General features: G+C 40.2%; 4 protein-coding genes across 4 annotated transcripts; 1 reads left to right on the top strand and 3 right to left on the bottom strand.

Moving 5' to 3' along the window:
- Positions 1–211: 211 nt before the first annotated feature.
- On the bottom strand, positions 212–2838 carry LOC135944287 (probable cytosolic iron-sulfur protein assembly protein Ciao1). The gene is made up of 4 exons (XM_065491128.1): positions 2733–2838; positions 1899–2378; positions 1245–1436; positions 212–708 (listed from the first exon to the last, which is right to left on the bottom strand). Exons 2-4 carry the CDS (start codon positions 2355–2357, stop codon positions 364–366), a joined length of 996 nt encoding a protein of 331 aa, XP_065347200.1. The 5' UTR covers positions 2358–2378; positions 2733–2838; the 3' UTR covers positions 212–363.
- A 171-nt stretch (positions 2839–3009) lies between these two features.
- Positions 3010–6037, top strand: mEFTu1 (mitochondrial translation elongation factor Tu 1). The gene is made up of 7 exons (XM_065488782.1): positions 3010–3163; positions 3473–3534; positions 3596–3931; positions 3981–4266; positions 4320–4690; positions 4748–4893; positions 5638–6037. Exons 1-7 carry the CDS (start codon positions 3124–3126, stop codon positions 5843–5845), a joined length of 1449 nt encoding a protein of 482 aa, XP_065344854.1. The 5' UTR covers positions 3010–3123; the 3' UTR covers positions 5846–6037.
- Pld3 (Phospholipase D family member 3) lies at positions 6028–8723 on the bottom strand. Its single transcript, XM_065488783.1, has 11 exons — positions 8518–8723; positions 8249–8444; positions 8006–8186; positions 7435–7569; positions 7258–7380; positions 7135–7203; positions 6944–7078; positions 6752–6891; positions 6534–6699; positions 6377–6476; positions 6028–6317 (listed from the first exon to the last, which is right to left on the bottom strand). The coding sequence occupies exons 2-11, from the start codon at positions 8440–8442 to the stop codon at positions 6112–6114; spliced, it is 1449 nt and encodes a 482-aa protein (XP_065344855.1). The 5' UTR covers positions 8443–8444; positions 8518–8723; the 3' UTR covers positions 6028–6111.
- A 1382-nt stretch (positions 8724–10105) lies between these two features.
- Positions 10106–24407, bottom strand: ttv (exostosin glycosyltransferase 1 ttv). The gene is made up of 9 exons (XM_065488286.1): positions 23967–24407; positions 17181–17566; positions 13165–13492; positions 12718–12919; positions 12259–12378; positions 11934–12203; positions 11413–11682; positions 10911–11161; positions 10106–10849 (listed from the first exon to the last, which is right to left on the bottom strand). The coding sequence occupies exons 1-9, from the start codon at positions 24164–24166 to the stop codon at positions 10669–10671; spliced, it is 2208 nt and encodes a 735-aa protein (XP_065344358.1). The 5' UTR covers positions 24167–24407; the 3' UTR covers positions 10106–10668.
- Between the last annotated feature and the right edge of the window lie 1770 nt (positions 24408–26177).

The raw sequence follows: 26177 nt of genomic DNA, 5'->3' as shown, positions 1-26177 counted from the left end.
TTAAATTTTCTTTGTTGAAAACTACTCAAATTCAATAAGTATGCAATATAATTATTTCAAAAGAGCACGAAGGCAAACTTTCCTTCCGATTCATCAACCAACTAATTGTCACGTAACAATTCTATTCCATCCCAAACCCCCAATTTGAAATTACACACAGATCTAGAGAGGATAAAATTTACGAAACATCAGAACAAAAACAAAAATAAACATTTTTAAGTCAACTAAGTTTTATTCATTCGCCAAAAATGTGCATAGTCAGCCTTGAAAGGAACTCAATAAAAATTGGCAATATCAGTTGCATCCCTACATAATGAAAAAAATCCCTGATCTGATTGCTTATATAATAAAACATATTTTTTACTACTTTGCGCACCACAATCTCACTGTTCCGTCATCGCTGGCCGAAGCCAATAGGCCAACCTCTTTCGGGTTCCACGCAACGGCGTTGACATCTTGCGTGTGTCCATCCACCGCGCCATCCAGCTCGAAGGTAGGCGCGTCATGGTCACTCTCAGGTGACTCTTGGAAAACTCTGATTTTGTCATCGCCGCAGGCAGTGGCTATCCGGCCAGACAGAGGACACCAGCTGATGTCGTAGACAGTCCGCGGGTGGTACCCTGAAAGCGTGCACACGCATTTCCAGGCGGGAATATTGTCAGGGGTCTCAATGCCCTGTGCATTGCCGGGTGGGTATTCCTGCCAAATCTGTAACCGTTGAAAATTTTGTTAACTATGCAGACTACACAATAAAGATAAAATTAGATTTCTTGACTGTTTAATTTTAAAAGAGAAGCCTGGTTTTGTTCTATTACCATTCTTTTCTTCCTTGAACACGTCTGAACACTCTTGAGATATTTACATGGAACACCGATCAAAATACTTATATCTAGCATTTTTCTTGAGTTAAGGACTGTAAATTTATTTATAAAAATTCAATTAAAAATAGCAATTTTTGTTAAAACATGATGATATTTTATCTAATTTCATGAATGTAAGTCTCCATGTTTGAGGCAAAAAAGCTGCATGTTAGAGCAGAGCGTACCTTGAATTCCCTTATTAGTGCTAATCAAGTATTAAAAAAGTTATATTTGTACTGGCTTTAACTGATTAATTTTAAACTAATATCAGCATAAAAATTTACTTTTACTGCTTTTAATATCAAAGCTGGACTTCTCCAAGTATGAAAGGTTTTTATTAAAAATTTTGCTCATTTTCAGGTGCAGGTCAAGTGCATAGCTTACCTTCACAGTCAGGTCGTCACTGGAAGAAGCCATACGGTCTCCAGAGCCATTGAAAGCGATGCTCCAGACAGTAGAGGTGTGCGAGGTCAGGTTGGCACACTGCACCCACTCTGTTCCATCTTCCCGAAACATTTTGATGCTGTCATCATAGCTGCACGAAGCCAAAATATCTCTACCTGGCTGCCACGCCACCTAAAATGAGTGTTCATATATATATATATATATATATAATATGTCTTAAATTGTATCAAAATTTGTTTAAAAATAAATAGTGAACACTTAAACAATAAAATCCACTCAAGTTGAAGGGTTTCGCAAGTAAAATTAGGAAAAATACAAACAATAATTCAAACAAAGCAAAATTAATACAAATTTAAAAAAATTTAATGCCAAACTTGTTATTGAGGGATTCTAGCACTACATTATGAAAATCTTTTTATCTTACTGAATAATTTTGCTAAAAAATACATGATTTTTTTTAATTTTGGACTATGTTTTAATTTTTTTCTACTAAAACAGGGTGGCAGGTTGATCACTAATTTAATTTTGACTGACATGAACTCAAACTCTGGAATATTAGGGCAGTTTTAGGCTCGAAGGATATAAGTAAATCCAAGATCCAATGAATTGAAATTGTTTTTAACTCTTTTATACTTTTTTAACATCCTGGGCGTGGTTGAAGAGCACCGCGGCACATTCGTACTCATTGTCCTCAGCAACCTCCCACACCCAAACAGTCTTGTCGCGGCCGCAGGTGGCAAAGTACTGTCCCGAGTGCGACCAGGCTGAGCTTTTGACCTCGTTCTCGTGTCCCTCGAGCGACATTATGCAGTCGTAGTCGCCCTTGGTGTACGTCCACACGCTGGTGGTGCCATCGAAGCTGGCGCTGGCCAAGAACTTGCCGCACACCGACCACGAGACAGAGCGAATGGTTCTGCTGTGTCCGTCCGACAGGCAAGTCTTGCACACCCATTTCTGGCCGTCGCGGCCCCAAATGCGGATTGTCTTATCCTCGCCACAGGACGCCAGCAGGTGGCCCTCAGGGTGCCAGGCCACGTTCCACACGCGACCTTTGTGACCGTGCAAGATGTGCGAGCCCTCGAGACGACCCATTGCTTCTCAATATAAAAACACCTGTAAAATACATTGCAGAAACTTCAGTAAATAACTAAATAAATTTATACAGATAAATCTAAATATCTACATGATTTTAATAAAAGCTAGTTTGCTAGGAACTAAAATACATAATTGTTGTTCACCGTATGTGCTTCACAAACCGAAAGATGACATTATATTTAAAAACTGTGGTGTTATGCAACATAAAATTCAAATTTATCATACCAGCGGAGATTTCACAACATACATATACGTATAACTTTAGAATACATATTCGGAATATTACGGAGTTAGTATTTTCGCAATTCCAGTTTTGTATCGTAGACGAAGGAATTAAATAATGTGGTTGAAACAAAAGAATAAAATATTCACCTAATTAATTTGGTGAAAAATAAAATAGTTGGGTGGAAAGATGATCTGTACGTGTTTGTTACAATGTTTGAAAGAAAACAAGATAAACATGTGCTCGTTCAGTCCACGGAAGTTACAAGCCTCCTTGGAAGCGACGGTTTACTATCGCTTCAACATTAAAATACCGGTTAGTACCAGTGCTTAAATCATTTTTAGCTGACTAAAAGCCAGATAAACACTGGAAATTTCACCGGTATCTCAGACAACTCAAATTATTGAAATACATATAGACTAACCGAACCGCTTCGAGTTGACCGTGAACGTGAGCCTCACGGGTTTTTGGGGTGAATTAATTCGAAAAGAGCGCAATCTGGCTCATTTTTGAGAATATTGGGTTGTTAATTAAGTAAAAATGGCAACGTTAAACATCATCAGAGCCTGCTCAGTGCCAGGTAACTTAGATTGCTAAAAAAATTAGACTAAATTGTATGATGTAACTTGGGTAGCCCGAGCCTCCATCATGCAGCATGCTGCCGGCGTATTTTGAACCCTTAATGCTTGAATTTTTTATATTTTTTATTTACTAATCCCCGTGGTGCTGTGATTATTATCTGATGCTAGATTTAATTCCTAAATTAAAATTGTTCATTAATGATTTTTTCATTTTTTGAAGTGCTTCAACCAATATGATATACATACATACATAATTTGTATGATATAAAAAGTAAAAATGGTTCAAAAAAATCTTGTTTTGTTTTCAGTTTTTCGGCATTCCCTGAAGAAGCTGCTTATTGGACGGGAGCCTTTTATTCTATCTCACACCGTAGGCCATTTACGATTTTTTCTTAAACGTGCGATCAGGATGAAAGCTATTTATTTTGCAGGGGGCCAATACGCTTTGTAAGAGGGCGAGTCCAACAGTAACATTCCAGAGGTTTTACGCGGTTGCCACAGAAAAGAAGGTTTTCCAGAGGGACAAACCGCACTGCAATGTCGGTACCATTGGCCACGTTGACCACGGCAAAACCACCCTCACAGCAGCCATCACCAAAGTTCTATCAGACAAAGAGTTGGCCAAGGCGAAGGCGTACGCTGACATTGACAATGCGCCTGAGGAAAAGGCTAGAGGAATCACCATTAACGTCGCCCACATTGAGTACTCTACAGATAGTAGGCATTATGGTCACACTGATTGTCCGGGACACGCCGATTACATTAAGGTTTGGCTTCTTTTCAAGTAAAAAGGGCGATTTTTAATTATTTTTGCAGAACATGATCACTGGAACTTCACAAATGGATGGAGCGATCTTGGTTGTTGCCGCAACTGACGGCGCTATGCCCCAGACCAGAGAGCATTTGCTCCTCGCCAAGCAGATTGGAATCAACCACATGGTCGTTTTCATCAACAAAGTTGATGCTGCCGATCAGGAGATGGTTGAGCTGGTCGAAATGGAGATTCGTGAGCTTTTGACTGAAATGGGCTACGATGGAGACAATTTGCCCATTGTCAAGGGATCCGCTCTGTGTGCCCTGGAGGGAAAGAACCCTGAAATTGGTACCCTCATTCTGTCCTGCTTGTTTGAAATAACTAGCGTCGTCTTAAATCAGGTTCTGAGGCTGTGATGAAACTTTTGGAAGCTGTAGACACCTCAATCCCAACTCCTATCCGAGAACTGGACAAGCCCTTCATGATGCCTGTGGAAGGCGTTTATTCTATTCCTGGGCGAGGAACCGTGGTCACTGGCCGCCTAGAAAGAGGAACCCTGAAGAAGGGCCAGGATGCCGAGTTTGTCGGACACAATAAAGTCATCAAGTCCACCGTGACTGGAGTTGAAATGTTTCACCAAATTCTGGAGGAGGCCCACGCTGGTGACCAGGTTGGAGCTCTTGTAAGGGGAGTCAAGAGGGAGGATGTCAAGAGAGGCATGATTCTCTGCAAACCTGGAACTCTCAAGTTTGTTGACAACGTCGAAGGACAGGTAAAAATAATCAAGTTGCCAATTAAAACAGGATTAAAACGTCACTTTGAATTGCAGGTTTATGTTTTGACCAAGGAGGAAGGTGGTCGGTCCAGGCCTTTCATGTCTTTCGCCCAGATGCAAATGTTCTCTAAAACCTGGGATATGCCCATCAGAGTGCAGATCCCCGACAAGGAAATGATCATGCCGGGAGAAGATGCAAGGTTTGTCTCATTTTTATTTTACAGTTTTGGCACTACAAAAAATTGGATAAGAACCTTTAGACTACACTGTTTCACTGCTTAAAGGATGCAATGATCAAACTTTTTTTTAAAGAAAATATTTGTATGCATTAATGGTCCAGCTAATTCAAACAAATAATTGGCTGATGCTCAATTATCCGCGGATCTCGGCTATTTGAGCTATTTCGTAGCATAAAATATTAATAGGTCTCATGTGCTCCAAAGTATTCATATTTTTTTGGTCTTACCAGCCTGAAATGGTATGCTGAAGGCTCTTTTCAAAAGTTTATTTTTTAATCATTAATGGTAAAGCAAATTCATTAAACAGAATCAAAATGAACAATAATTATCAATATGAAAATCTGGAAAAAGATGAAGAAAATCCTGTTGGAATTAGTTAATCTCTTCAGTCAGTAGATTGAATGAATTATAAAATAGTGCTAAGAGACGAACGAAAATTAAAGAGTCACATGCTCCCTGTGCAATTTTTTAGATCTGTCAGGTTTGGTGTAGCAATCAAAACCAGAGTTTGGCAAAAATACCGTCCAAGTGTTTTTCCCCAGAAATAACCGCCCTTTTCAATCTATATATTTATTATTGATATAAATAAGGCCATAAAGTCTCTTTGGTAGTTTAAATTGGATGAATTTTAGCTTCAACTGTTGTCATTAAAATTCAACTCGACAATTCAGCATTCTCATACAATTAAAATTCTTCTCTTTGCAGACTTCAGATTCAGCTGTTCAAGCCCATGGTGTTGGAACAAGGTCAGAGGTTCACAATTCGCGACGGCAGTACAACCTTGGGCACTGGAGTGATCACCAAAGTGCTGCCAAAGCTTAGCGAAGTGGAGAGAAGCTTGTTGACTGAGGGCAAGAAGGCGAGGGAAAAGTACCTGGCCTCACAGAAGGAGAAGCAAGAGAAGAAAAAGTAGATCAAGTAATATTATCAAGCCGAAGCTAAGTGGTGAACTTTTCAGTCTTTTCTCTCAAAATCATCCCGTAAACTCTCATTTCCTTACACCAAATTCAGGCTACTAGGGAAAAACTCATTTTTATTATTAACCCTGAGAGAGTTGAAATGTGCGTTTTAGGGTAGCAAATAAAAACCATAAACTGTTACCAAATGTGTATTTACATCTTCCTCTAAGATTTCCCAGTTTAACTTAAGTGAAACCGTCGAGTGAAGTGAGCAATATATTTAAATGCTTAAGAGTCTTTGGCTTGATTGTTGACTGATGGGAGTGGCGTAGGGGGAGTTCCAATCTCTGTTGAAAACCTCCTCCAGTTGCGACCTCAAACTGTCTTCGTTAACTCTTTCGTCGTCTAGAATATCGTTTTGGTCTTTCACGACCACAGCCGCTCCCCCAGTGTTGATGAAATAGTCTCCAGACCAATTAGACGTGCCTTAAAATCAAGGGATTAGGTTTGTGATTTTTAAAAAAAGATCGCTTTGGCTTCGGTACCTATGTAGGCCGTGTTGTCGGTGACCATGTACTTATTGTGATTGACTCTTGCAAATGGGATTTTGCTTTGAGCTGCTGAACTTGGAACCTCAAAAAATTTCTGCAAATATAATATCATAAAAATTACACCATTTTTTTAAAATTTATATTATGTTACCGCCTCAATTTTGACCCAGGAAAACGATTGCGTCAGTGTAGTCAGAGATTCAACAAAGTATTTCATTGATGGCCGAGTGTGGTTCCAGTGGCTCACAAGGAGCTTGATATTTACCTTTCGGTCCACAGCAGCGCTTCGAAGAGCGTCATCAATAACAGGCCAGTGCCTAATTGAATTATGATAAGTTAAATGAGCAATTTTTCCTGTTCATAACATACTTGATTTTTGGTGTGTAGATTGTTAGTGGAAAATAATCCATCACAGCAATGTGAATGAACTTATCAGCAGAGCCAATCACATCAAGTACAGTATCGATGTCTGAGGTGCGGCCTTTTGGACAGAACTGGGGCGGTGAGCTCTGAAAATTATTCTTTAGTACCAATAATAGAAATGTAAGAGTCTTTCCATACCGATAGGAACACATCTGAGGATGTGGTGCCATTGAAAGTGAGATTCATTGGGTGCTCCTTGTTGAATTTTGTGTTGAACTGCCCTGGCCACTTGTCTGGAACTTTGGCACCCTCTTTCCCTAGGTACCAGTAGACCTTAAGCATTTCATTCAATTATGACTAATATTATGACAGGACAAACTGCTTCTCACATCAAATATTTTTCCCAGGTCAGCTGCGAGGCAACTGCAATTGTACATAGCAAATCCCATTTCCTTGACCTGCAAATTGGCCCCAATCAGCATTGAATTGGCGCTTTATCAGATTTCTTTCACCTCAGTGAGTGACCTCCAGTCCATGTTGGCGCTTCCCACGTAGGCATGTTTGCGGTCCACGATCCAGAATTTCGTATGCAGCACTCCCCCGCCAACTAGCTTTTGGAAGTTCAAGCTTCGCACCTGAAGTTGAGCTTTAGTGTGGAAAGGGGTGAGCACAATTTACACTAAACTTACTTCAGCTGCTCCGTGTTTCTGGAGGAACTCGGTGTCCAGGTTTGGGTTTTCTGGGCTGGGTGCATTTTGAGCAATTCTAATTTTGATTTTCCTCTGAACCCCAGCTTGCATCAATCCATGCAGAATTTCTTCTCCCTGGAAATTAATCATAAAAATTTTCAGATGTTAAGAAGGAAAAATTAAATCTCTAGAAGGAATGAGATATTTTCAAGATTGTATGGCATGTATATCAGAAGACAGTTCTAAAATTGAAATGAGAGAGACTGATGACATAATCGATCCAGTATTGGTTATTAATTACTCTTACATGCACTCTTAATTTCAAAATAAATTCAATATACTTTACGTTCAATCTTGGAAAAATCTTTCTACCCTGAGATCTTATTTTCCAGTTGTTTAAAATCTTAAAAATGAAGCTCCCAATCTTGTCTTTATCCCATAAATTCCTTTGAGGGTAAAATTCGAATTTTAATTTTATTTTCACTATAATCAAATTTAATTACCATATTATTATTCTAAAAAGTAAAACGCTTTTTGCTTATACTTGAAATGATTAAAAATAGTTAATTACCTTTTTTGCTGACGGGTATGGGTAAACTTCAGAGCCCTTTAGGGTCCAGTAGAGAGACGCGATTTCAATTGAGTTCTCGGCAATCTGCAGCAAGTGCTGCCAGGTGTCGTAGGTGGCTGAGTGGATTACCTCGCTTGGTCTGTACGCCAAACCCTCAGGGATGCTCTCCACTAACGAAGCACTGCGATTTCATTAATCCATTCAGTCATAAAATTACATAACTCCCCAAGATCGTAGTACAACCTGCACGTTTTGTGGCATTTAGCACTGACAACTGCGGATTCCAAGCTGTCCCTTTCGTCCTGGGCGCTGATCCTTTCATCCAGGAAGGGCAGAATCACCAACAGGATGATCAGGGAAACGATTACGGTGATCGGAATGCAGGAAGGGAGGTGCCAGCTCTTGTTCCGCCACTTGCTGCCATCCCCTAGCATCATGTCTATATGGCCAAAAATAGAAAATTAGTCCATTTTGTTTTAGGAATATTACTAAGCAGCTTCTCTAATTTTTACCATTACTATTGTGGACACAGGCGTGCAACTCCAGCTGGACGTCGTTCACGTCTAGGTCTGCGGGCGTCTGATGCGGCTGCCGGACCAAAACAAAGGGGAAGAGACTCAACAAGCTGTTTTGTGTAGCGGACCCTAACCTTTCCGTTTTCAACAGAGCAGATGGCTAGCTGGCGGTGTTGCCGTTCTAGCACACTAGCCAGACACACGCACAACTATATAGGCACTTTCACGGCTGCCCACTCGTGACTCATTCATTGTCACACACAAAGCTGAATTTCAATTCATTGTCAAAGCTTTTGTTTTCAGATGTTCTTTCATGCTAATTCATTTTTAATTACTCACCGGTTTTGTATTAATTAGCACGTTTTGGCACAGTCTCATTTTGATCAATTTATAAATAATAAATATCAAAATATTTTTATGATAAACCAAGAAAATAGTTTTTCCACAAAAACCCCCACAACAAACTGCTGCATCAAGTGCTTAATGCTGTATCTATATCATAATTATCTTATCTTTGAAGAAAATCATCAATTAATTTAAACAGATAAACAAGCAAAATTGTCCCATTAAAAAAACTTCTCGATATTAAAAGGTTTACATTGTTTTGTTGTATCAATAAAACTTAATTCTATACAACTCGCAAAAATGTGGTTTAGATTGAAAACTCAAAGAATTTTGATGTTTTAGTTTTTGGCTAAATTATTGACACCGTGTAGAATCCAGCGTGCTAAGAGTTATATCTTATTATCCCTCCTATCTATAGAAGAAAATGGTTAGATTCGACGGAGCATGCGAGTTATCATGAAGCTCGGTTCCGAGAAGATTAAAAATCCTTACGGGATTTAACACTGGAAATAATCCATATTTGAATTTTGAAGCAAGATTTCATTCAATCATAATGATAATATTTTGACATGGTATATTTTATACTCTTTAACTCTACAAAAGACGCATCGATCGACGATGGCATTATTTGCATAACAATGTTTGTTAAAATATTTTAGACTTTTGTAGAGCAGGTAAAACTTAACGTTTTATGCCTTAAGTTTAAAATTTACCTCACGGCTGGAGTAATTAGGGTAATTATCAAAAATCCGGCCGTTGTTGCGCACTGCGGCATGCTGTTGATGTTGATGCACCACAAAAATCCGGTCTGGCTGAGGTTCACTAATTGTTCCGTTCCTACCCTCCATAGCAGGACGCGAATTACGTACATTCCGCGTTAAGCCTTGCTGTCCACTCACTGCTAGGCCGCCCTAAGCACGGTTTTTGTTATTGATGTACCCAGCAGCAAATTGCCTTGAATTCTCAACCCAGTTTTTTTTCCAGTCTTTCCACTAAAATACTGCAGAGTGGTCAGAGCTTATTCATGAACATTGTTAATCGACGCAATCTGTCTGCCAGTGTGTAAGTGACGCTGCACGCAACGCAGAAGCTCCTCTGGAAAATCAATTACCCCGTTTTTGTGTAGCGCATTCATACAGAGTTTTTACAGATTGCACAAATTTGATTTAATTAGAAAAGGTCATCCTAAAGTTTCAATTCAAAGAAAATAAATCATACTTAAAAATAAAACACCAGTTAATTCAATTTTACAATTTTATTTAAACAAATTAGTTTATTGTTATCGTCATCATTACCATTATTAGGCAGTACCAAAAGAAACAACTTAAAAGTCGATAAACAGTTACAAGGTGGTGTGTGATTACATGAAGCATAAGATATGGTTTGTTTCTCGTATGGAAGTATGTGAATGCGCATTTTGAGGCGATGAGAGAAGAGTAAATACATGCAAGTGTGGGGGCACTATCATTACAAGTGTCTCACTTGTGTTCAGTGTAGTAAAAACTCGTTTGTTGCACTTAAATTCAAGACGACGGGCAGTAAGAAAGATAGCTCCATTACACGTTGAAGAAAATTAAAAATATAAAAATCACAGTGCACTAACACATGATAACAACAGGACAAGTAAAAATGGAAAGTGCGATACATTTTGTTCTGTTCAAACAGTTTTCAGGGCTTGTACAAAAAATAGTAGTCTTTCTAGTTTGATTTAGGGCACAAAGAAAGAAATCAACAATTCATGTGTGGCGATTACTCACTAAAAATTAATGTAATATGGCATTATCAACAAATGGCAGCGCAGTGCTAGCTCATAACAAGTTCGATCTGGCGGTACTTTTTGCGCATATTAGAAACTGAGTCTTTGAAAAGGACAGGGTCAAGTCTCATATTGGAACGTAACAGTGGCATGTAACCGAAGACGGCTGCAAATGTATTCAGGCAGGTCTGCCGCTGCACGAAGTGGTCAGGATCGTTCCACGGCGATCTGCGGACGAGCAACCATTAATTGTCACAACAAGAGACGATCATCGAGTTTGCAAACTCACCTGGAGCCACTAGCAGGGTTCTCCTTGTAGACCTTGCGCTGAGTCACCTTTATGGGCGGCCTCCTGGTCACATGGCTGACTAAAAAGTTCATCAGAATATCCTCGCAATTCTGACTTTGCTCGACTGTTTTATGAAGAAGCGGCCCTAGGCCGTACGTGTACAGGTGGTGATAGTAGTGATGATAAAAAGCAGCACCGGTCAACACTAAAGAATAATCGTTCGTCCACTTCGAAGTGTAGCCCCAAGTGGCCTGAAATTTGGTTTAAATTAAATTGGGGATTTTTCCTCCAATTAACATCTTTTTCCAAAAATTATAATTTCATAACTAGCACGATTAAAAATGTATTATTTAAGTCAATTTGATATACTAACCAAAGCTTACAAAAAAACTCGGTAAAATATCTCTTAACTTGTTAATCAATATATACAAAGGAAATTGTTTTGCTAAAAAACTCAATTTTGATTTGATAATTTAAATTCACGAAGCTAATGTTTAATCACCTTAGCGTCGTCCCAAAAATGTGACCTGGCGGGGTATCCAACTATTCTGTCTGGAAACGATCTCCAAACGTTGTAGGCGAAGTCGATCTCATCGGTCGACAAGAGAGAATCGTCATCCAAGGAAAGTACTGCGGCCGTTTCAATGAGCGGCTGCGGCCGGAAACGGGCCGAAATGCCCGCAGTGTTGTGCAAAATTGTCAGAGGAACAGGAAGGATGGGCCAATGCGATCTTGGCGGGGGTGGCCGCTCTACTGACCACAGGACTATCACCTGAAAGCAGCAAAACAACGATAAATGGGGCATCCAATTTATTTTTTTAATACGATTCTAGAGACTATAGAATACATTTGAGGATGACACAAGATTGTTGATGAACTTAAAATTGATTTAAATTTCCAAAAAAATTATTCAGCGCTGTACTATTTTGCCTATTTTAATCATAATTTTGTGAATGGATTTTATTGACAACAACTTCAAAAGTATATTTTAAATATTTGTGTTAAAAAAGTAAAATAACTTACCCTGGATAAATGAAGAGACTTCCCAAGGCTTTTTAGCAGTCTTATTAGTGGCGTGTTAGCATTTGGTGAAATGTTAGTAGTGGCAGGATGCGAGTAGATCACCGCAGTGAAGTTGGGGCCGACTTCAGAGCCTAAAGCTTCTGTGTAGAAGGGGTACTGCGACCACGTGTCCGAGAACTGAGGCAGTGAGAAAAGAGCACCGGGCGCCGAGTTCCAGATAAGCCCGCTCCTTGAGCCCGCGATCTCCTGGGACACTCGGTCAAACACAATCTGCAAAACGAGCCAGGCGTGAGAACGAACGCTGAGAATACACAAAAGGGCTCACCTCGAGGGTCGTATGCACGATTTTTTCGATTGATGAGAAGTACCTCTCCCACAGGATCTGCGTCCACTGTCTCAGAGAGATCAGCTTGGCAACCTCTATTGAACGGATTGAATCTGGCACCTGCACATATAAATTTTAAAAGTTACAGATGCAAGATTAACCAGCAATCAATTTTTTATAATTATGACACTTAAAATGATCTTATTTAAAGCCACGTGAAAATATGATTCAATCTGGCAGCAGTCCAGCAGGTGCAAATATATTAATGCGTGGCAAAATATATGTTATCTACGGGGCCTGGATATAGCTGTCATGATTAATTAGATTCCGCCTGAATAAACATATCATAGGTGGAGTGCTTTTCGCGGCCATGTATTATATTCAAGAGTGATGGTTGTAAGACTGCATGAGTCATGAGCTTTTTTGTACATACAAGGAGTTGAACGAGAAAGCGGTTACCTGCAGCAACAGTCTTTCGTCGGCCCAAACGGCGGCCAGGGACCAGTCGATGACAGAATCGAACGGCAGCACCCAGCCATTGGCGAGCAGCACCGGAATGCAGCCTGCTTGCAAGGCCTCTAAAAATCTAAAAGAGCCAAGTCGACGACCTCGAGGCACAAGGCAAAACGTGGAATTCTGCAAGAGCACTTCATAGTCGTACCTAAACCAAAAACAAAACACATTTTGGAAAATTTAGCAAACTTTAAAACAGAGAAACGACATTAAAAATAAATAAACAAAAAATGCCAGCCTGTTGTGCTATTTGTGCATTTGACGTTTTAATTAACAACCACCTTTTGCCATTTCCCATTTCTGACATTGAGCTGCTGGTAATAGACCCCAAAGTGCTCGTCGAATTGTATCCTATTGCCTTGACACTCGTTAACAATATAGCAAAATACTTGCCTATCGTACTCAGCGTTGTCCTCATCACATCGCTCGTCCTGCAGGTCCCTCCAGCTGCGACCGTGCTTGCAAGTGGTCACCAGGATGACGTCGCGGCTGTTGTGCAAGTGGTACAGCGAGTTGCGTGTCTCCGAGCCGATGCCGTGCACGTAGCGTTTGCCCTTAAAGGCCAGCAAGTACTTCTTGGTGCCGGGGAAGTTGACCGCGTTGACCAGACCCGGCTCGCCACCCTTTTCCAGGTGGTTGCGGTGGAAAAGTGGAATCGAGATGTCAAAGCCTGGGCGCAGGATCGACACCGGCGCACTCGCTCTCGCCAACATCGCGTAACCTAAGCAAAATCAGACGCGCTTTCAGACTCGTTTTTTCAAAAACGAAAATGATTCATCGCAAAAATAAGAAACTGTTCGCTAAATTTTGTCAGCGGGTGTGTTTAATTTAAGGGAATGAGGCAAGCCTGGGACACAAGTTTTTCGAGAGATAAATAGCAGAGAAAAAGCTTTAATTAAAAAATATAAGGCAGCAGACTTTTAATTACCCATGTGAAAGGACTTGGGAGAAAAAAAAATTAATTGCACTGTATAGCATGGAAATAATTAAAAGCTATTCCGAGAATCTAAATTATTAATAAGCACCTCGGAACGGGACAAAATATTTATTTTCTGTTTGCATTTTGTTTGGGCTCTGCGAGTATTGCAAAGTTTCCTTGAATCTTGCATACAAGCCGACATTCGGTTTGTTTGTGTTGAGCGTCTCGCTGGAGGAGCGCAAAAGAAGCGAGCAGCCAGAGAGTCAATAAAAATTCTCATTAGCCTTGTGGTCGATCGATGCCCAACGACGGCAATTTGAAAGCTCCTTATTGTCCTCTCTGTTTATTCTTTCGCTGCCATTTCCTCGCCGGCTCGATTAACCGACCGACAAGAAAATCCCCCCAAAAAAATATCGGGGAAACAATTGAAATTGACGAGGCGACACACTTGTGGGCTAACGGCCGCCACAGACGGTGTTTGTTTTGGCAGCGCCGATGATATCACTCCTTAAATAACAAACCCTCGCAGATTGTATCATAACGCACACAGGACGAGCAAACCGAACTCTCGCCTCCCCTGCCACACTTGCGACAGGAGCGTGCGAGCGAGCGAGCGAAAAAAATTAATCGACCGTCTGCAAAACGACTCATCTGGAGAATTGCCGCCAATCTGCAGGCGGCGCTTTTATTTGCTGGAGGGAATCAAAAATATATATTATGAACTTTCCGCGAAAGTAATAATGAAAGAACTGGAGTGGAAGATAGCGCTTTTTACTAAAGAAGCGAGCCTGGAGAGGAAATTATATTGACCGGAAAAAACAGTTTTGAACAGTCTCATATTCATGGCTGCAATTTAATTAATTCTACATCTCTATTTATGGCTAGGCTTAAAACTTTTGCACGAATGAGCAAATTTTTGTCTGAATGTTCATAGTCTTAGCATCTTGATTAGGATAAGATATTAATTATCATATTTCAAACGCACCTCCAAGAAACTAGAGACCTTAAAGAGACCATTTATGTTAGATGCCTCGAGTAAATCGATTGCCATTCTATTACCAATGAGTGTAAAGCCGATTATTTGGTGTCTACTTGCAACTAAAGAGTTGATACATCGACTTAAAATCGAAAAAACACATTAAAAGTTGATGGTATCGATTTATTAGCGAACGAAAATACGGAAATCGAAGAAAGCAGCAAATAGTCAATAATCTGCCCGAAAAATCCTGATTGGCTGACGCAACGCGCATGTCGGCATCTCCAGCGTAATTTACAATACATGTGACCAGCATTGCTGAGGTAAATGTGCTGCTGACATGCGCGTTGCGTCAGCCAATAAGCGTGTAGGATTTCCTGAGCAGAGCATTAACTGCTTTCTTCGATTTGCGACTATCCATTAACAATTAAAGCGATTTAAAACGACTTTTAATTTGTGTCTCTGCGATTATAATAGACCATCTCTTTAGACGCAAGTAGAGACCAAATAATCAGTTTTCCACTCATCGTTAGCATAATGGCAAGCGATTTACCAGAGGCATTTTTCATGAGGTTCTTATGAGAGCAAAAAGGCGTTCGGCGCCTTTATTGAGTCCGCTTGTCTCTCTTCTATTTAAGATATCTACAGGGAACGAAATTTAACCATCGATCTAACACTGCGATTTAACCGTTCATTCGAGCCTCAAAAGAGTGCATTTCTCTCATTTAAACTTTTCAATCACTAAATAAATAAAGGGTGGCGAGAAAGCGATTTGTGTAACTCAAACAATCAGGCCCTGCAGCAGACGCAATTTCCCTGCACGCCTTGCACGCGTAAGTTCGTTGCTCGTCATGTGTGCGCAAATAATCAACAAAGTTGCTGATTGCTCTCGCGAGACGGGTATGTAAATCAATTATTTGGCTGTAACGACGTTATCAACCGTCTGCTCCATTATTTGTTTCGCGGGCCTGGTTGGCGAAACGCGCCCACTTTATGACCCTTTTATGTTTAGTTTGGCAGTAAAAAATTTTACGTCCTATTCGCCCGGCGCGGATAGATTACAGGCCGAATTTGTCGCCCGCTGCGACGGAATTGCACCGGTAATTGGATGGAAATCCGTGGACGTGAGGCAGGGCACGTGGCTCCACTGGAATGACTCATACGTGGAAACTTATCTTACGAAGGGAAAAAAGAGGTGCGGCGACCGACAGATTAGTTGTGTCAAAGGTGAAGCTGCTGCGCTTATGACAAAGCTTTACTATTCACGCAGTTTAGATCACACTTTGCCGTTTTGAATCCCTTCTATTGATATTGCTTTTTTAACCATGCCTAGCCTCTTTGGTGTGCAATTTGACGCCCTTGGAACATAGCTATGATGTTTGGAGATAATTTTAATCGTTTTATTGCTATTCTAGGTAAGCTTTTGCCGAGAACCCGGGACAATCATCCAATTAGACGATCTATTGTTTTCCAGGGATCGCGAGCAGAATTTTCATTATTTTTCCGCTTTCGCACCACATTCACGTTTTCCATATTTGTTTTTATGGCATTAATTCAGTATTCAGCGGAAAGCTTTGAATATTTCGTGAGTTTTGCGAGTTTTGCAGCCGGCGCTTGATAAATTATGCAGAGACCTTGGAAAAACGGCCGCTCGAACGCCAATAAGAGAAATTGTATGTATTATTCATTTGGTGCAAGCTAACGCTGTGTGTATTTTGAAATATCACCATCGATCAAAGTGCCACGAGTCGACGCGAGAGGATAAAATCATTTTCAAGACGCTGATTACGCACAATATTTACGATCAGAGTGCAGATCTGACCCGATGAGATTGTACAAGGAAGAGCTTGGAGGGAAGAGAAAAAATGAATTAAAAAAGGCTGCGTTCATTAGAGATCTATAAAGAGTTAAATGAAGTACTCGAAAACAAGTTTTTAAATATTTAAAAATGCTTCTTCACTCATTCCAGATTTTAGCTCATCATGCTTGATTCAAAGAACTAACAGTTATAACTTATTTTTAGACTGACGCATCAGAGAGTATGCAAGCTATTTTATTTGAATAATATATATGGTGATTAATTTAATTTCTTACATAGGCGCCTGTTGAAGCCAGAATAAATAGCAAAGATAATATATCGGCAAACCCATCGCATTTCAGGTTGCCAGAAAATTAGATATGCGAGGATCATAATTATTTTTATTGCAAAGCCATAATGAAGGCTCAAACTTCAGTTGAAGTTAGTTCGGTTGTTACAATAGGATGCCACGCATAAAATCCGGTCAAACAGTGCTAAATTGTTGTTCAAATATATGTGATATGTGAAAATATCAAACGTTAATTAGGATTCGGTACATTTTGTATTCAAATTCTTTACCATCCAGTCAAAACCTGTTAAATATACCACTTAGCAGACATTACGGCTTGCCTTGAAGAAACAAAAAATGTGATAACTAGTCCGAAAGTTGTCAAGATACATTCCTTCCTAATAATAATTAGCATAATTTTAGTTACCGATGTCGAATCCGAGGTCGTTCATGTCGTATTCTGGCCACGTGCCGGCGTAGAGGTTGAAGATGAGGTGGTTGCGACCGTCGTTCCAGTGCTCGAGGTGCTGGACGCGTGACTGCATGCTGCGCACATAGTCGCCGGACAGGCTGTCCCTGTCCAGGGTGTCGAGGGCGAGCACGAAGAGGCACGCCTGCTGCGGGTCGGGCGTGTAGTAGCGCGACTCGAGGATTACGTTAAGTATTTTGCGATATGTCGGACTAGGTTCGGGCGCCGCGTCCGTCGGGTACACGTACACCTTGAGCTCACCGCCGCGGCACCGAGACACGTCAAAGCACGTCTCCATGCGGCACTGGCGCAGCGGGTTTTCCTGCACGCGACCATGGCTCTGCCTGGAAGCAAAGATACATCATCATGATCTTACATCTTGGTTGAACTTGGAAAGAAGAACACAGAAATTTATCGATACAGTCGTCAAATAAACTTGTAGTCAAAAACGTGGTTTTAGGGATGCATTTATTTATTTATTTATTTAGATTCCCTCAATGACTTCTTCATTTTCAACTGCGAGAAGCTATTTAGTTGTTTTAATGAAGCAGGTGGAGACATCCCTCACATTCGAAATATTCAACCGAATATCATGGGAGAAAGAATTTTGCTGTCAATTTTTATGGCTATATCAACAAAATAAAGCCAAGCAGATATTCGATATTTATGTTTTCCCTTCTAAAATTATTTCAAGTTAAAAACAGTTTTTCACTCATGGAAAATAGCCCTAATTAGAAGGGATATAATTTTTGGCTTAATGCAATTTTATTGTTGCAGTAGAGAATTTTTGTTACAGGGTGATAAGAGTTGCTGGAATGTCAAGATTTTCAATACTTGTTTCTCTTTTCGTTTTCACTCAAGAGATGAGTGCAGGAGGACGTTTTCAACGATCGCAGAGTCAGAATTCTCTGCAGATAATACTGTGGCATAAATTTTGCTTTGGAGGTAGAGCACTATGCTGATGAGGCCTGCGGGGCCGAAATAGCTGCTGAACAATACGAGAATGTGTGATATTAATATTTCTTATTGGAATTCTCTTCTTTGATGTCACCTTAGGGAGTAGCCATTATAAAATCAATTTGATAAATAATACGATCTGCCAAGAAAAAAACGGCATGAAATTTAACTCGGGGTTTCTCAGGAATTACAATGCGCCAAAATGCATCATCTCGCTTCTTGCTGGTTTGCACCTTTCCAGCATGCGTGATTTGGCTTCACGGGACGAATGTTTAGCGTTTCTATGCAGTCCTCGGTGCGGAGGCAAGTGGCCTTTCAGTGGGCTGGGTCCCTGTGCGGCCTGGTGCGCCCATGTTATCCGTTCGCGATGTTATTGGGACCCGGGTTTCTGCATTCGTGCTAGTGCAGTGCGCGCCCTTCCCGGTCCTCGGACAGGGATAAAAAGAGCAAAATAAATAAAATAAAATAAAAATAAATCAATAACTTTTCACTGTGAAACAGGTGGTAAACACGTTAATACAATTTAAGTGCTTTAAATATTTTCATTTTTTTTTTCAAATTTTAGACTGAAAAATGAAATATTTTGCATGCATTAAAAAGAGTGCGAAATGTTCGTCTATTTATGTATTAAAAAATTATTATTATTTATTTATTTATTTTTTAAAATTGGCATTTTTTATTATTTTATGTTTGGGTCATTCACCATAACTATATTTTTATATTATTGTTAATTTTAAATTAAAATCGAAGCATTTGTAAAATCATGCCAAATGTAGTTTTTATATTAATGCAGTTGGTAATATTCGAGTTTTAGTGAGCCACGTTAAAACGGATGAAGTTCAAATTTTATTAAAAAACAACAACTAAAGTTTTTAATAGCGCATTTTATTTGCATTATGTGAATAAATGGTTAAATGTAGAATAATATGATGCTCCTTTTTTTAAAAGAGCGTGCGGCTTCTTAGAAACCCCCCGCACGGTGTCGAATTCCTGCATGCAAAGACGAAAAGCGTGAGTATCATGGATAATCGATACAAGGTGTTCAGGTTTCGCAAAAAGAAGCACTTCGGAACAGGGAAAACTTGAGCAGGGTGCGTTGAACACACGGTAGTACTCTCTTTCGCTCGCATTGAATGTTTGATAGCGCAAGTTTGAGCTAATGCAACTGTTGGCCTAATAGTCCCAGGGCAAAGATCGCTTCGAGCCTTCCCAACGGACTTATGTACTACTCGAAAAGTTTCCGTCCGCACGCCTACATTCAACTCCACGCTACTCCACCTTTACCAGCAAGGGAAAAATTGCGTTACGTAGCAGCAGCAGAGAGGAATATTTTATTTTATTGAAAGGGGGAAAACTCGAGTTTATACCAAACTTCTACATTTTCCTATCAGTGCCCTATAGATTTTCAATACCCTTCAATGCTGGGGCAGATTCTGGCTGATAGATATCTACTTATGAACGTTTTTCCTTGGGACAATAAATTGAAATCTGCTCTACGGTCGAGATTCTTGATTAAGATCTTTTTAAGCAAGAAAGCGTTTTCTGTTTCTTTACTTGTTCTTTTCATCTGTGCTTGTGACCTGTTTCATAGTGCGAGTAAATGTCTCTAAAAGACGGAAAAAATAAAATATCATTGCGAAACTAACATAATGAAACAATTATCAATTTTTATTAAAGATAAACAAGCCTGGTCTTACATTCCTGAAAAAATATCTCTTGCTAAACTTGTTTGTCTATCAGTTCCTTTTGACCCTGCCATACAAGGCGATCCCTTAACTGATTGTGAGCAGCACATAAATAGAAAAAATACTTGATAAGAATAAATAGACATCCTGTTGCGACATATATAATTCCTTTTAGGGTAGCTGTCAGAGGTATCCATTTTATTGCATTGGAAATCGTTTTTGTGGCGGCTCTCTAGAGGCAGTTTGCTTTATTTGCCTCTGTAATTTTAATTTCAGTGATTCAACTACAGCAGAATGTTTGTCGCCGAATTTGTGTATGAAGGAGAACAATCCAGGCAAAAGGGATTATTTGATAGAAAAATCACCTTTAAAAAATAACTTTGAGCCCCTGTTGTAAAATATGAAATTTTACGAATTTTGGCCCAATATTTCAGAGCTTGATATAGGTCTAATAAGACACTACTTTTGTTCAAATCTGAGGATCCAAGCCAACAGGATTTCGACAATGTCAATTCAAACCAATTAAAAAATAAATGTTGCCATGGAAATATTTTTCTTACACTTTCCTGCTAATTATAGCACAAGTCGAGATGAAAGGAACCAGAGCCCATTTGAAGCAACAAAGTTGCATTGGAATGGACGCGAAGGGAAATTTGATAGGCCTTGGATCGGCCTAAAAATAAAAGGCTGCGGTGGGTAGATATTTCACTGATCACTTTGCTCTTACCCCCGGAGCTTTTAAATTTTTTTAAATTTCAACCGCATTTCAGCTATCGAAGCGCATCACTCACTTTTAATTGAGCGTCGATTAGCTGCAAAGTTCAGCTAGCTTAACTCCCACAGGAGCACGCACTCATCCCTTTTTTATTCGCGAACCACCGAGCCCAAGCGAGAGCGGCGCGCTAATTGGGAGTGCGCACGTTGGAAGCAGAATGTGAAGAGATAAAAGGCGTTCGGAATGCCGACGACCGTGCCTTCGAATAGCTAATGAAGATTACGCAGAAACAAATGCGTTTGCGTAACGCCGGCAGCAGCCCCGTTGTATAAGCAAGCAATATATGATGCGCGTACGCCGCCACATTAAGTGTTTTGTTTTGATGGCGTTTATTGACTCTCCACTCGAGCCGAACCGAAAGTCGGCCTGTTCACAATCAGAGCGGAATTGAAAAAGCAAGCGGCCAACTAGCCAGATAAAAATAGCCGACTAATTTTCGACGAGAGAAATAAGACTGGTGGCGCGGCTTCGTCTCCGTCGCGGCAGAAAAAGAGACAGACCAATTAACAAGATTTTCCTTGTTCTGCGAAAAACGCGTGCTCTCGGCGTTGGACAAGTTTAATCAACATAAATAATGGCGACGAAGCGGAAATTCATGATGGTCATTTGGGTGCAGCACTAACTAAAATGGAGTTTTCAGTTCAAACTTTAAACATAAGCACGCTACAATGTAAATTTTATATCTTTTTCGGAGGAAAAAGCAATATTGCTTTGACAATTGGAATTTTCAGTTTATATTGAACCAATCCCAAAGAAAGCACCGAACAATCAGAAAATAAGGTTGGTTTGTAGGGATAAAATCACGTGAGGCGGATTTTAAAAGAAACTAGCACATTTGCAAAAGGAACTCGAACCGGCCATTATTCATTGGTCTCGCAAATTTGAATAAATCGATCATTAAGCCTGGCACCTTTTCTCCTTTTTCTCATCATCATCATCACCATCGGCGGGAAGAGAACGAGTGGAAAGAGAAATGTGGAGGCGGTGGAAACGAGCAAACGGGCAGCAGCAGGTTGGCTGGGAAATAACTCTTTCTGGCAAAAAACCGCGCGTGCATGCAAAAGCAAGGATGAGCAGCGGAAATTGATGAAAAAGCTTCCGGCTACTCGGCTGCTGCTGGAGTTGACATAACATTAGTTTGACGCAAAAAACTGGATAAAAAGCGAAACGAGCGGAAAGGCGGATTTACTCTTTTTTAGATCTCTTTTCGGCTGGCTCCACACACGCGCACGTTCCCTCTGATGAATTTATTTTTTCACGGCCATATATTATGCTGAGAGTTGCTAGGTTTTATCAAAGTTCAAAGAATACCACTAAAGGAAGGGGCTCCTTAAGTGAAAAGAGTGCCTAGGAATAGTAATTATGAAAGGTAGTGAAAATGAAAACGAATGTTGAAATCTATGAAGAATTCTTTTAAATATATTATAGCATATTTTGAAAATTGTTCAGTTAGAAAAAAACATTACAGACATTGGCAATAAAAGCAATCAAAGAAGCGGAAAAATGTAAATTTAATATAAGATTTTCACAGGGATGGTTGGTAGGAGTGGAATCAACTGCCATGTTAATTAATCTAATTTACACGTGGTAGACAAAAACAGCGGTTGGTACATCATATTCTAATTTCTTTAAATGAAGTGGTCAGGTATCAATTTCATTCTTAGAATACTTAATTGATAAAGATTTACATGCAGAACGGGCACTTCAATAAGACAAAATCAAAATTACAAACTGATAAGGCGTGATTGAGAAAATTAACCAGGTATTAAATAAACTGGCGGCGCTTAATTCCAAAAATTTATATTTCGTCGTTTGATCCAAATAAAGTGAGGACGCATTTAATACACAACAAAAAATCGGAGCGAAATTATCCCAATATTGAAGAGTAAATTTTCTGTAATTTATTTACTCTTATGGTGGCCGCCACAGGGCGCTCCCTTCACCTTCAAAGAATGGAGCACCACCCTGTGGCGGCCACCATATTCTTAGACATATTCTTAAGCAAAACGTTGCCTTCCATCAAGTGATTTGCTAGGCTGACATAAGGACATAAAAAGATATAAGAAAATTATCAAATCAAAATATAAAGCCACGCAATATCGTTTTCCTTGTTCATTTCATTCCATCGATTCTCTGACGTGTTTCTTTCTTATCAATCATTTTGGTTGGAATTACACTGAGGCAATGCCATTAAATTTATATAAGAAAAGCCTTGCGTAATTGACCGCTTGGAGATTTACTCCCGAAATTCATTAACGAATGCTATCACGTGTGTTGGAAATTCAAGATTTCGATAAGCTGCAGAGCTGGAGAGGCAGCACGGTAAAGTTGCATTTTGAACTGCTATCGCGGAGCACACTCGACCTGGCATATATCAAGTGGCCAGCCAGTTGTGCTGAATAAGGAAATCTGAGAATTTCGCTGCCGCCGTACTTACCGCCCAAGATCAGTCTCGACTGCTATTTATAATTTCCGTAATTTAGCGAGCAAGAGATCGTTAAAGTGAAACTGTATAGTTTTATGTTTGTTAAACAATCAACCCTCTTTAGGAATATTGATGAACTTTAACGTTTGCGGTAAAAAGCTCTTATATTTTTTATTGATCCAAGCTTGTAGAACAAATATTAAAAGAACAATATTGATATGAATTTGATTTTATTGGATAGAGTTGAGTATTGAGTTAATTGAGTAGCGATATTTTTTTAATGTGATAATTTTTCATTGAGCAGTTTTAATCAGCTGGAAACATTTTGAATGAAAATAATTTCATAAATCATTAGGCAGTGCCGGTATTCAAATAAAAATGGTTTTGCTCTATATTTAATCATGATTAATAATAATAAAAATAGAAAAAATCAAACGATCTGAATAAACAAATCCAACGTGATCAATTATTTATATTATTAAAATAGAAATTACGCAATTATTGGGTTAAGTTGAGTACAGTAACCCCTTTGAACTTTTGGCCATAACAAAACGCGTGTCAGACGATAGAGCCAATTAAAAATTAACAAACTGCAGATAAACACGTTTGCGGCGTCAAATCAACATTGCAGCTATGCGACCCACTTCCGTCTGTCTGATCCTGAAGCCACCCTGAATACACTTCAGGCAGTTCGAGATTCAGGTTCAAGGACTCTCCTCACCTGCCGGGCCAGGTGTTTTTCATTTCAATCAAAACAAAGGTTTCGCACCCTGAAATCCCCCAATACAAGTCTTGGCCGGCATGGGAACCTAAGAAACGTCAACCCTGAGTTAGCATAGGTCATGGCAACCCTGAGGGAGCGAGTGTATGCCGATGGGGAAGAGGAGGCAGGGAAAACGCACCTTCGAACGCTGGGGGAGAAGGCGAGGTCGCGGTCGGCGTTCAGGGCGACGTCCTCGGCGAGGAACGAGGGCTGGGCGGGGGCGTCGGGGGCCTGCGGGGGCGGCTCTGCCCCCGACTTGAGGCGGTATCCGCCGAAGTAACAGTAGGCGAGAAAGGCGCACGACAGCAGCACCAGCAGGTAGCGTTTCTTGGCCTGCATTTTGTCAAGTGCGTCGGCGGCCGCTCATCGGCGGGGGTCGGGGGCCGCTATCTCGCCTCCGGAGGCCGTTTCGCGGGGGCCGGCCGCATCTGTCAGACCTTCGTCCTGCTGGCTTGATCGTGGCTCGCGTCGACCAACGAGGTGGTCACCACTCTAATGTAAACATTTCACGCTCGTCGTCCTCTCGCTCCGTCGCTCTTGCTCGGTGGGCGGACTCGCGAGTTTGAGTTGACCAGCTTCCCTTCGTGCTCGCCGCGCCAACAGCGCCGCCAGTCCCCAGTTAATCGATGCTTGCCAAGGAGACTAGTGACAGGAATGCGCATGGACCTAAAACCGCCAATACTCGAAACTTTCATCTCGTCTTCAAACCAATATTAAACATATAAGTGTGTGTTCGGGAGTCTTTTAAGGGTAATTGTCAATTTTACCGACTTTATTTCTCCATCCTGAATTTTACATATGTTGTTAGGGGTGTTTCATAGTGTGTAACCTGAAATTTTGAGCAAAAAATTCGGGGGCTTTTGTTGGGAAATCGCGATTTTCGAAAACTGAAAATTTCAGATAGTAAATCCGAAATATCAAGGTATCTTCGGTCCAGATTGGAATTTCGATGTAGTTTTTTCACCTCCACACGTAACTTTTTCAGTAAAACAAATTTGCCATTGGTCAAAAATTTGTAGGTCAAAGGTCAAGGTCACAAATTCGCATGCCAAATGTTTGGTTAAAAATATCGCAAAATACGCCCCCTCGGATTTTTTTCATGAAAACGTAAAAAATGTAGCCCTGAATTTGTAGAATCGAATGGTGAAGAGAAATCGATGGAGACTCTAATAGATCGCGAGATATTTTGAATTTAAGGATTCGTGTCGGGCGTCCGGCACGACGACAATATCATCCGGCGATTTTACTTTCGTAATTTACGTCGGAATTTGATATGTAACCCACATGTTATGCATATGATTACCTAGAAAAATAAACGAGCTTTCTAGTGGTGTGCTTAAATTTTGTTTTGGTTTCAAACTTCTCAAGAAATAGCAGCGCGCAAAAATAAAATATAAATATTTCAAATTTTGATATTTTTGTAAATCTCAAATCTCGGGTTCTAACCATCAGAATTGCAAAAACTACCCACCGTTGGACTCGTCTCGACCTTCCCTAACCAGCTGAAAGGTTTAGGGGTGTTTACCCTCCACCCCTAACTGTAAGACGCTACATTTTTTTGTTTTTTTCTAGGGGGTTGAAGTTTAGCAATTTAGGGGTGGAGGGTAAACACCCCTAAACCTTTCAGCTGGTTAGGGAAGGTCGAGACGAGTCCAACGGTGGGTAGTTTTTGCAATTCTGATGGTTAGAACCCGAGATTTGAGATTTACAAAAATATCAAAATTTGAAATATTTATATTTTATTTTTGCGCGCTGCTATTTCTTGAGAAGTTTGAAACTAAAACAAAATTTAAGCACACCACTAGAAAGCTCGTTTATTTTTCTAGGTAATCATATGCATAACATGTGGGTTACATATCAAATTCCGACGTAAATTACGAAAGTAAAATCGCCGGATGATATTGTCGTCGTGCCGGACGCCCGACACGAATCCTTAAATTCAAAATATCTCGCGATCTATTAGAGTCTCCATCGATTTCTCTTCACCATTCGATTCTACAAATTCAGGGCTACATTTTTTACGTTTTCATGAAAAAAATCCGAGAGGGCGTATTTTGCGATATTTTTAACCAAACATTTGGCATGCGAATTTGTGACCTTGACCTTTGACCTACAAATTTTTGACCAATGGCAAATTTGTTTTACTGAAAAAGTTACGTGTGGAGGTGAAAAAACTACATCGAAATTCCAATCTGGACCGAAGATACCCAACAAAAGCCCCCGAATTTTTTGCTCAAAATTTCAGGTTACACACTATGAAACACCCCTAACAACATATGTAAAATTCAGGATGGAGAAATAAAGTCGGTAAAATTGACAATTACCCTTAAAAGACTCCCGAACACACACA

This window comes from Cloeon dipterum, chromosome 4, assembly GCF_949628265.1.
Source record: "Cloeon dipterum chromosome 4, ieCloDipt1.1, whole genome shotgun sequence".
NCBI classification, from domain to species: Eukaryota; Metazoa; Arthropoda; class Insecta; order Ephemeroptera; family Baetidae; genus Cloeon; species Cloeon dipterum.
The sequence above is the reverse complement of the archived record's forward strand: the minus strand, read 5'-3'. Positions and strand labels throughout refer to the sequence as shown.